The sequence below is a fragment of the Salvelinus namaycush genome, chromosome 16, assembly GCF_016432855.1.
Source record: "Salvelinus namaycush isolate Seneca chromosome 16, SaNama_1.0, whole genome shotgun sequence".
In the NCBI taxonomy this organism is placed as follows: Eukaryota; Metazoa; Chordata; class Actinopteri; order Salmoniformes; family Salmonidae; genus Salvelinus; species Salvelinus namaycush.
Genome location: NC_052322.1, coordinates 24,516,523 through 24,528,751, shown reverse-complemented (window position 1 = coordinate 24,528,751; position 12,229 = coordinate 24,516,523). Strand labels below are relative to the sequence as shown.

General features: G+C 42.3%; 1 protein-coding gene across 1 annotated transcript in view; it reads right to left on the bottom strand.

The window, feature by feature from the left end:
- Positions 1-5,485, bottom strand: part of nphp4 (nephronophthisis 4) — a 138,293-nt gene extending 132,808 nt beyond the window's left edge. The window contains exon 1 of the mRNA XM_039011489.1: positions 5,354-5,485. Within this exon, the coding sequence (XP_038867417.1) occupies positions 5,354-5,467 (114 nt within the window). The 5' untranslated portion in view covers positions 5,468-5,485. The remainder of the gene's footprint in view (positions 1-5,353) is intronic.
- Positions 5,486-12,229: the final 6,744 nt, after the last annotated feature.

The following is a 12,229-nucleotide window of genomic DNA, read 5'->3' as shown; positions in this document are numbered from 1 at the left end:
GTTGAACCATCATTAGCATGCTGTTGTCATCCGCCCACTCCTCTGCTCCTTAACACATTTTAACTGGCATATCGCTTCTGCTGATGAATCGCATTGCCCTCCTGGTAAAAAACGCAGCCCACGATTCACTACCAGAAAATATTGAGTCACAAGTCGACCAATATAGCCAGCTTATAAAATTAGCCCACTTTTTTGTTGCTACCCTTTTCACCAGAGTATACTGCTTTAGTTAGGGTGGTTGGGGTTTCAGGAGGTACCCTATTCCCTGATTTAGTGCACTACTTTTGACCAGAGCCCATAGGGTTAAAGGTCACTTGAGATGGACAGCATTGAGTGTTCCCTGACGTTTCAAACAAACGACTCAACTTGACTAGACACTAAAATCACTGGCAGGAGAACATATTAACATAAGGAAATCTTTTAGGAGGTGGTAATGCCTATTGATCACACTCCTGGCCAGGAGGGTTCGGTCAATGGCGCCCACTCACGCCGCTTCCCTGATGCTCATTTGTTTTGACTGCTAAAGTGAGACAACACACGCTTGAAGATGATTAAAAAGAGCCGGGTCCCAGACTGTCCCACATAGGTTCAGATGCCATTATAGATTTGAGTATTCTGCATTATAGTTGTTGATACAGAATGCTGAATCTGGACACCTGCTAACCTCAGCTCATTATTAGAAGGTTATTAGAAGGTTCAGATGTTTCCTAAAACACTCAGGTCTTCCCTTTGCATGTCTTTTTTCCCTCCATTGCTCATGTTGTGTAAAACAAATACCCTTCGGTGCAATAAAGGTTTCAATAATCATAATCATCATAGAACCCAGAGGAAGAAAGAGCTATAATAATGAAATAATAAACAGAACGTTCAGAGACTTTGTATGGGGGTGGCAGGTAGCCTAGCCATTAGAGACGCGGGCCAGCAAAGGGAGGGATCGTCGGTTTGAATCCCAGCTCCGACTGAAAAAATCTGGTGCGGAGTGAGCTGGCAAACGGAGAGTTTTGCGGGTATCATTCACTGCCCTTGAGTAAGGCACTTGCTACAATTGCTCTGGGGGCGCGGCACTATGGCTGACCAATTACTTCAAACCGCTACGGTGTGTGTGTGTGTGTGTCTCAGGTGTTTGGGTTGTGAGCATGAAGATAAGTTTCTGTTCTCTGTAAGTTAATGGACAATAAGGTATTCTTCTTATTGAATTTTTGGGGGGAGTAATATTTTAGTTATTCTTCTAGAGAGAGATAGCGAGGGGAGATAGGCTTTATAAACGTCCAATACAGGCAGGCCTACTGTATTCAATCACACTGCTCGTTCTATAATCTGCTTTGGAAGTTGTAATGATTAAGGATAGCAGGAGTCAGTTGGCATATGTAGAGGTGTACCGTACCCTAACCCGTCCAAGCATTCTCACAGGGCAGAAAAAGAAAACGTTTCTGAATGACGTTTTCCTTTTGGGCTCTTTCTTTGGCACATAAACAGCAGGGGCAGTCCTACTTTGAGCGTGTTTCCTTTTATTCTGGAAATGAACAACTTTATTGAGTTTTTGCTTTGCTTCTCGCAATTGATGAGATTTGCCTAGGGGCATGCAGTTTTGCCTGCGGCACGGTGTTTGTCCTCTTGCTTCTTTTTTCTTCCGCTCCCATTTCGGTCCTTTGATCGCTCGCCAAGACATTGGATACAAACATCATGGGTCCTGACTGAGACAATGGGCCTGGCCTGATTTACTGTTCTAGGTCTAGGAGCTCTGCTGGCTGTGAAAGCATCTAGGGGTAGATTAGACAAATACAGTTTAAGTGTCCCCAAGCCTAGGGCCTATGTTCAGGAGGACCAAATAAAGAGAACACTTTGATCGACTCTCTACCCTACCTTATCACAGAGGGTTGTAAGAGCCACCGAGTTCTATGGATTCTGGATGGCTCAAGCTGCAGAATGTAAAGACAAAATAGCCTGTCAAGATAGCAGTTAGGCAAGTGTTGGCATTCTAATTGCACTACAACAAAGCCATGACATCTACAGTAGCTACAGAAAACCTAAAAAACAGATCCACAAGGCCTTTATACTGTATGCCAAGTGAAAATGTGCATTTTCAATGTTGTTTTGCTCTCAATACAATGTATTTAAGAACTGTAAAGGGAGACATTTTGGAAAGAGAAAACAAAGACTCTCTCTTCCTTCACATGCACCGTTCTCCATTTGTGCTTTAGTCTGCCTTTTACTGAGCACTTGAGGCTGATGTAGCAGGTACGGTGTCAGCATCACCTCCCAGATAGCTGGATGATCACAATCTAGCACAAGGAGTCGCACTTCTCAAAAAGGTCACACACCCGTACATACATTCGCACACAGGTATGTACGCGCACAATCGCTAATTAAAGTCTGCCGTCACCCTCGATGCTGCATGTATTAGCACCTTCCTCAAGATGAGGTGCCGAGAGAGGCGTCAGCCCCACTGAAGTTTCACAATAGAACACATACTGAAGTCAATCTGACTGTTTTAACAAAATCCACATTACCCAGTTATGAAGACCAACAAAAGGAACAAAAAGGTGTCAATGCTGAGGGAGATAATTCGTTTCTATAAAAGTGATTAATTTCATCACACCTGTCTTCCTAACTCACAAAAGGCAAAAGGAAGTATTTTTGTCCAACAGCCTTTCATTTGAGCCGTTCTGCCTCTTCTACTCTACCGGAGATGTGTTTCTCATAGTTTCATTTCAAAGTGAGCTAGGCCCAGCATGTGTAGCTTGGTAGACACCAGATTATTTTTCAACAAGACATGGTACTGTAGATAATCATGTTAAAAAAGGCTACCCCGGAGCCGCCCAAATCCCAATTGTCCAATCAATCTGGATATGCACGCTCACCTGTCCAATGACATCCTTGTTAGTGTCCTTCGAGCGACAACAATAGTTAGTTTGCTTCATATGAGACACTAATGAGAAATCCATGTACCAGTGGGTCTTTTGTTATGAGTTGTTCTGTACAGTGCAGATTGGTGCATTGACTAGCGTAAAGCACTTATAAAAAAAACCTGAGAGTAATGTCAGAACTGATCAATGTATGAGTACATGAATAGCAGAGCAAAATACAGGCCTGCTAGCTTTGATTTTTAATCTCCCTCACTGTATTCAAGTTCACAGGTTCAAACTGTACTGACGGAACACTTTCTTTATGAAGTGGAAAAGCTTCAGGTAAAATGTTGCTTTAATTGCCTCTACTTAGAAGGTTACAGCCAGGTTATGCTCACCAAAGATGAACATATCGATACACTATCTTTTGTAATCCATAACGGACATACATTCTACTAAAACTGTAATTTCAGTGTGCGCACCAATGACAACGTCTGCCTGTGTCAGAGTTATGTGTGAAGGAAGATGACAGACTGAATGACCACCTATCAAACACATATCTTTAGAAGGTTTATGCCAAAATTGCCAATTTGCAAATAAATGCAAATAATACAGCACCAAAAGGCCAACGTTCTGAACAATCCAAAGTTCATGACACTATATTGCTCAGAGGGTGTACTCCAAAACCTGACGCACACTAGCACAGCCTCTAATGGCCAAGATACTACAGTGAAGCCCTTTATAAAACATAACGGTGAGACGTGCCTTATCAAAACTGCACGTGGCTCAATACTGCTCCATCAGGAGGGAACAACAGCGGGGGAAGAGGCCGTGCTGAACACTGGGACAAAGATAAAGGGGACTGACAGCATCATGATATCAATTTATCAATTTTCTGCCGCACGTCACTTAAGATAGACCAGATAGATAAATAGGACCGACACAACTGCACTGCGCACAGAATAGCGAGCGCATGGCTGCACCTGTCAAACATGGTTACGTCTCCTTAGACGAAGAGAATAGACAGGCCCTGATTTACTTTTGGTAGCTATAAAAGGACTGTGTTTGTGACAAGTTTTCAAGGGCAAAAATTGAAGGAAGGTAATTGGCAATCCGTGTTTTGTATTGAGTGAGAAATGCCTCTTGCATGTGTGTAGATCTTTGTTTTGGTCGCACTGTGTGATGCGTTGTCATCTACTTCTACACGTGGCTGCAGACGCGTTACATAGAAACAACTAGTTCTTGCAAAGATGCTGGGAAATGCTAGATGTGCGGCAGCTAAGAACCTTCTCACACAGTACAAAAAATGGACATATCTTTCTATGTTTTCTCAGATTTTTGTAGAACCACCTGCAACTGGACACAGACATTTATAATAGGGCCAGGATGATACCAGTATCGCGATACTCGTTAGTATCGTGGCAAGGAAATAAAACACAAAGCGGATTTAACTTCTTTAGGAAAACAGTGAACCTTAGTTCCTTTTTTATGTCTCTATTTTGGTTTGGTCAGGGCGTGAGTTGGGGTGGGCATTCTATGTTTTGTGTTCTATGTTTTCTATTTCTGTGTGTTTGGCCGGGTGTGGTTCTCAATCAGAGGCAGCTGTCTATCGTTGTCTCTGATTGAGAACCTTACTTAGGTAGCCTTTTCCCACCTGTGTTTTGTGGGTAGTTGTTTTCTGTCTTTGTGTCTGTACCAGACAGGACTGTTTCGCTTTCGTTCTCCTATTTGTTGTTTTTGTTCGATTTGGTTTTTTGGATTAAATCATAAACACTTTAAACGCTGCACCTTGGTCCACTCTTCCTTCAGCCCACGAGAAACGTGACAGAAACAAACCTTGTTATGTTGTCATCCAGTCACATTTATTTATTTTCCAAGATATAGCACACAATATTTTACATACAGCAGGTTTTTAAAGGACCAAAGTATGGTCCTGCTTCGTGTTTTCATTTTTGCCATGGAAAAAATGGCCATGGAAAAAATGAAACTGGCATCGTCACAGCCGCAATTTATAAGATACCTTTTTCTCCGAATCAAGAAGGAATACAGTACTGCCAAGAGCAGGTTAGTAGAATCTGTAGCTAGGATCTGAAAATATTCTGTTTGGAGGAATGGTCTAAGATCCCTCCCAACATCCAATCTCATAAAACAATTTTGAAAAAGGCCCAGTGTCGTTATCCTCGTAAGGGGAGGGTGGTAGAGTATTGAAAACAGGAGTGCCAATAATTTTGACCCCCATCTGTTTTGCATTTATTTTTATTACTTGTTAAATAAAATCTCTCTGAACAAAATAAAATAACTTCACCATTTTTTGGAACATACAGAATAGCTCAGTATTTGTATTTATTTTATACACAGTCTTTTTTCCTCATCTCTATCAACGCTGCCAATAATTGTGGACCCCACAGTACGTCAGAAAAACTAATAATTATTGTAAACGATCACAACAAACGGTGCCCCATGTGAGTAGCATCATTTCCACTCGGATCACGTAACATGGTTCTTACCGTGTTGTGGCAGTCCATGCTGACATGCTGCAGCAGCTGGCTCTCAAACTTCTCCAGGGAGGGATGCAGAGAGATGGACAGCCTGTCCAGGAAGCAGGTGAGGCTCTTCACCATGTGGGGCTTCAACAGGGAATCTCCTAGAGGCAAAGTACAGGTAACTGCCAAAATAAAGGAAACACCAACATAAATAGGGCATTGGGCCTTGGCATAGATTCTACAAGTGTCTGGAACTCTATTGGAGGGATGCGACACCATTCTTCCATAATTTTGTGTTTTGTTAATGGTGGTGGAAAATGCTGTCTCAGGCACCGCTCTAGGGCAGCCCAGCCCCTAAAGTGACTCTTTACACTATATAGGTTTTGTCTTCTCAGGAATTCAGCCTTCTCTGTGATGCTCTCCACATCCTGTCACACCTCTGTGAAGTTTCTGTTGTCTTTACATCCTGTAGGTCTGATATCTGATTGGAAGTTCACTTTTACAGTAATACTATTGGCCAACAACTCCCGAGTTGGAATCCAAACAGCTCTGATGTTATGAAAGGGACTCAGATTCATTGTCTCTTCTCTATATTTTTGACATGCTGTGGTGAGATACACTCTCAATCTTCCTCCCTCTCTCCCCCCAGAGCTATGGGCCATTGGTCTTGCTATGGTCTCTCTCTCTCTCCACCCAGAGCTATATGGGCCATTGGTCATGCTATGGTCTCTCTCTCTCTCCACCCAGAGCTATATGGGCCATTGGTCATGCTATGGTCTCTCTCTCTCTCCACCCAGAGCTATATGGGCCATTGGTCATGCTATGGTCTCTCTCTCTCTCCCCCCAGAGCTATATGGGCCATTGGTCATGCTATGGTCTCTCTCTCTCTCCCCCCAGAGCTATATGGGCCATTGGTCATGCTATGGTCTCTCTCTCTCTCCACCCAGAGCTATGGGCCATTGGTCATGCTATGGTCTCTCTCTCTCTCCCCCCAGAGCTATATGGGCCATTGGTCATGCTATGGTCTCTCTCTCTCTCCCCCCAGAGCTATATGGGCCATTGGTCATGCTATGGTCTCTCTCTCTCTCCACCCAGAGCTATGGGCCATTGGTCATGCTATGGTCTCTCTCTCTCTCCCCCCAGAGCTATATGGGCCATTGGTCATGCTATGGTCTCTCTCTCTCTCTCCCCCCAGAGCTATATGGGCCATTGGTCATGCTATGGTCTCTCTCTCTCTCCACCCAGAGCTATGGGCCATTGGTCATGCTATGGTCTCTCTCTCTCTCCCCCCAGAGCTATATGGGCCATTGGTCATGCTATGGTCTCTCTCTCTCCCTCTCTCTCTCTCTCTCTCCCCCCAGAGCTATATGGGCCATTGGTCATGCTATGGTCTCTCTCTCTCTCCCCCCAGAGCTATACGGGCCATTGGTCATGCTATGGTCTCTCTCTCTCTCCCCCCAGAGCTATATGGGCCATTGGTCATGCTATGGTCTCTCTCTCTCTCCCCCCAGAGCTATATGGGCCATTGCTCATGCTATGGTTTCTTTCTCTCTCTCTCTCGCTCACTGATCATGCCTAGACTAATGCTTGTTAATGCCTTGTAACTTAAGCTTTATGCTTTGTATAATGTAATCATTCATTAATTCTAAAATATTATTAAATCTATTTGACTAAGTATTCCATTCTCAGACCCTTCTTGACATCCCTATTACCATAACTCAACTATAGTTACTTGCATATTGCTAAAACATCTTTATGGAGTCCGATAAGCATTTGAATAGACTTTGTCACATAGTCTTATTATAGGTCACATGAGGTATATACTGTATATAATATAGCCTATATGATAAATATTACTTCAATACACACACACACACACACACACACACACACCATTTAAAAAGGCAATGCAGCCCCTATTTCAACGTAATTCCTGTTCTAGAGCAGCGATGCTCGTTTAGGTTTCACCTCCAAAAAATTACAAATTGGGATTGGGGAGGAGTTATAGATATCTTTGACCGAAGTCCCCACTTAGGGGATGCACTGTTGAGCACTACATCCCGAGGGGTCAGTGCTGATTGTACAGAGATTGTGACAGCTGGTTAAATGGCATCCCTTGACAAGGCAAGAACAAGATGTATGTCAGGAGAAGTGCAGTATTATCAAAAGGAGAGTTATACTTGGAATATGGAGGAGGAATGCAGGGGAAAAGAGGCAGGAGGTCGTCAAAGAAAGAGAGGGAGGAATTACAGGGAGCTTGAGTCAGTGAAAAATGGCAGGGGAAAAAGGAGATGGTTTGTTAAAGAAGAATGGTAGAAAGTGTAAGGAGAGTGAGCTGAAAACAGGAGGAGAAATGGAAGTGAATGAGGTCAAAGTATAGGAGGTGGTAGGTGTGTTGAAGTTCCTGGAGCCCGAGGCTTGCACCAAGGGTCAGGATAAATGTGAGTCTGACAGTAGGAGGCAGTTAAGAAAGTAGAGGAATATGTCAAGGGGGAGGGATCATGAGAGGAGTGGTTTGAGTAGTAGGTCTGTACCAGTACAGAGGGGTAGGCCAACAAGTGATTATATGTTTCAGAGAGATTGGAATTTTGCATTTATAGTAATGGTTATCAACGGTCCTGCAGGGATGGAACGTAAGTCACAGAAAATAGAGGTTGTGGTGGCAGCTGCAGAGGTATTTGGGTGTGCGAGACTTGACATCAGAAAAGTTACACGGTGTGTTAAGTGGTGGTGTCCCATCCTTTCAGGCTGTTGGCCTGAAGTAGGACTAAATAGATTGAAATAGTGGAGTAGGGTGAGTGTAGTAGATGGTAGGGTATTTGTTAATTTTTTTTAAGAAAAAAATTAAGCAAAGTATAAGGGAGTTATACTCCAGTCTAGTAGGTGGCAGTAATGCAACATTTATTGGATGCAAACCGCTGTTTAACCTCATCAAAGAATGGATTGGGAAGGAACGTCGAGGGATTTCCACGTGGAGTGGAGAAACATCAACAATTAGGGCATTAACAGCTGTGAGTGTAGGTAGCTAGCATGCCAATCTCATCTAGTTAGCTAATATTATCGTGTGTTGCCGTTTTTGTTAACTACACTGTTTCCAAAAGATAATCCTGCTAGCTAGGCTATGGCTGGTTCTGGATTTATCATAAGCATTTGGGGAAAACTTTGCCAGATGAAAAACAGTATCTTTCACTTCGCCATCTATTGTGATATCCAAAGTTTTGGCATTTTCCATAAATTGCGGCCTCAAATCCGACATAGAAATAATGAAGATGAAGCTCAGGTAATATGGATAATAGGGATGTAAGAATTCACTGATACGCATCGGTCCCACGTTCAAAAAGACATGAGTGCATCGGTCCATTGGAGCCCAAACCAATCCAAATTAAGCATGCTTTGGTCAGAAAACCAATTCTAACATTATGAATCACGGTTTCACAAATGATTTTTTACTCATATTGTTCCTATTCTGAAAATACCGCTTATCTGTTGTGACTGAATTGATGCGTCCTCTCCTTCAGTTCAGTAGCCCTGCCTTTCCAACTTGTATGCATGTAACTGCCTATGACTGTTCGATAACAACAGTGCGCACACTGCGGGAGACAGCTGCTCGCGCCAACGAGAGGTAGGCCTATCCCTGTTCTAATAGCTATTCGTACATCTGCGCAACACTTTCAACATTCAGATGCTTTTAAAATGGCTTTTGTAATGTCAAATCCTAGGCTTTATTAGTTGAGTGACAACCAATGGAATTTGCTTGGTCATTGTCACCAAATGCGCTGTAGAAAATTGTGTTTTACAGTAGTTGTGTAGCCTACCGGAGTGGACGCAACTCACATCCAACTGCTGATTGGGGTTTTCAATCATTCCGATTTTATTTAGATTGCTCAGGATCACCATAATAAATAGTTTTGCTTTAACTTGTCAGTGTATTTGGTCATTTTTACATGAACTGTGTAATTTCATAAAGGACAGAAATATTTCTTGCGAGCAGTGCATGGTCGCATTCATTGGTCAGAGCAGGAGAAGCGCGCCATGAAATTCCAAACGGTCTAAACCATTGGCTTTTGAGACTAGATTACAAATCCAAAGCTGCATTACATTAATTGTCTAAATGCCATGCTACTTTCTAAAGATAAATATTGACATAGTACTAGCTAAAAACATTTATCTACAACAACGACAAGTTAATCAGTGGGTGATGGTGATTTCAGATAAAAATTGCCCCCACCCATGATAGTGGGTGGTAGATGCTCTGTCTGCCCTTTTGGTTCAGCTCAGGTGCACACATGCACAAACATGGCCACTCAGTTTAGAGAAGTAATTTCAGACAGATCCAGCTTAAAGGGCCATCCCATCATCAGCATATATTCATGTAAAATGACAAATGTTTTCATGCAAAACATTTGCGGATCGAATCATATCACATCCATTCGTACCCTTAAACTGAATCGCACTGAATCGTTTCAAACTAAAACATACCGTTCCTGTATCGGAACCCATGTATCTAGATGCGTATCGAATCGTTCATGAAAGGAGAGATGCACATCCCTACTGGATAACTATTGAAAGGTTTAGAGACATGCGTTGTTCTACATTGTAATGGACACGGTGCAACCTTTGGTAGTTAGGCTGTTGGCAGGCCTCAGCTGCAGTACAGCAAAGTGAAATCCGCCCATGCTCATGGTTCTCACAGGGGAAGTGAAATGATAGGCTGCAATGACTTTGCTCATGACATGTAATAACACCGAGAGCATCGGACACGAAACACCAATACAAATGTAACAGCTAAACAAAATAGATAAACAAGTTCCTTGAATTTTCTTTTGCTGGTGCCTTTTCATTATAGGACGGACACTTGTGGTTTCAAGCGGCACCAATCAAAGTAGTGCAGCGTCAAAACCACATATCTTGGGGTGATATTAGTTTGCACCCTTTATTTTAATTTGCTCCATGGCTCAGGCGGCCAATTCGACCCAAGGCTGTTTGTCTCAGCTCAGTTGCGGAGTGGAAGAACTCTGCAGCTGTTTCTGAATAATAAACAATGCCATGCTGGTGAGTGGTAACATTCAAATAAAATCCAGCAATGAAACCAACTGTTGTCTCAAAGGGAAACACACATCATTGACACAGATATCCATGAATATCCCACTTCGGATTTCCCACTTCAAACTCATATATACTTTGACAAAAAAAGTGACTCATTGACTTAAATCATTGTGCGACAAAAATGGTAAAGCTCCAGGCATTGTCTTTCAGTTAAAAAAAGGAATTTCTGCTGGTACTTTAAACCTCCTATGCTCCTTTGAGTCCCCTCTTTCAAAGTCACTGAGATCTCATGGTAGCCAACATAATGGACAACTGAGCATTTTTATACATGACCCAAAGTATGATGCGATGTTAATTGCTTAATTAACTCAGAAACCACACCTGTTTGGAAGCACCTGCTTTCAATATTTTCAATGGACACTTATATCCCTCACTAGCTTTAAGCACCAGCTGTCAGAGCAGCTCACAGATTACTGCACCTGTACATAGCCCTATATCTATAATTTAGCCCAAACAACTACCTCTTCCCCTACAGTATTTATTTATGTATAAATTTTGCTCCTTTGCACCCCATTATTTCTATTTCACACATTCTTCCACTGCAAATCTACCATTTGTGTTTTACTTGCTATATTGTATTTACCTCGCCACCATGGCCTTTTTTTTGCCTTTACCTCCCTTATCTCACCTCATTTGCTCACATTGTATATAGACTTTTTTTTCTACTGTATTATTGACTGTATGTTTTGTTTATTCCATGTGTAACTCTGTGTTGTTGTATGTGTCGAATTGCTATGCTTTATCTTGGCCAGGTCGCAGTTGCAAATGAGAACTTGTTCTCAACTAGCCTACCTGGTTAAATAAAGGTGAAATAAAAATGTATTTAAAAAAATATATATAACTCAAGTGTTTCCCTTTATTTTGGCAGTTAACTGTAGCTACATGGAATCAAGTGTAACAGTGACTCTCCATTTTAATTTGTTTTAATCATGTTTAATGAAGTTCCTGTTAGCCAGAGCTGACTTTATGTACAATTAAGTCTGTGTCGGTCCTCATACTCATGTTCACAAAATGGATGTTTGGGGTATATTTGAAACTTGTTTGTTCTCTGTTTGAAGGACTCCAATGCTAGGATATCTGCACTGTTGAACTGGTACACAAACAGTACATCTCATTGATAAGACAGAGCATGCCCTGATGTCCTATGTGCAAAGTATACAGTCGTGGCCAAAGGTTTTGAGAATGACACAATATTAATTTTCACAAAGTTTGCTGCTTCAGTGTCTTTAGATATTTTTGTCAGATGTTACTATTGAATACTGAAGTATAATTACAAGCATTTCATAAGTGTCAAAGGCTTTTATTGACATCTACATGAAGTTGATGCAAAGAGTCAATATTTGCAGTGTTGACCCTTCTTTTTCAAGACCTCTGCAATCTGCCCTGGCATGCTGTCAATTAACTTCTGGGCCACATCCTGACTGATGGCAGCCCATTCTTGCATAATCAATGCTTGGAGTTTGTCAGAATATGTGGGTTTTTGTTTGTCCACCCGCCTCTTGAGGATTGACCACAAGTTCTCAATGGGATTAAGGTCGGGGGAGTTTCCTGGCCATGGACCCAAAATATCGATGTTTTGTTCCCCGAGCCACTTAGTTATCACTTTTGCCTTATGGCAAGGTGCTCCGTCATGCTGGAAAAGGCATTGTTCGTCACCAAACTGTTCATGGATGGTTGGGAGAAGTTGCTCTCGGAGGATGTGTTGGTACCATTCTTTATTCATGGCTGTGTTCTTAGGCAAAATTGTGAGTGAGCCCACTCCCATGACTGAGAAGCAACCCCACACATGAATGG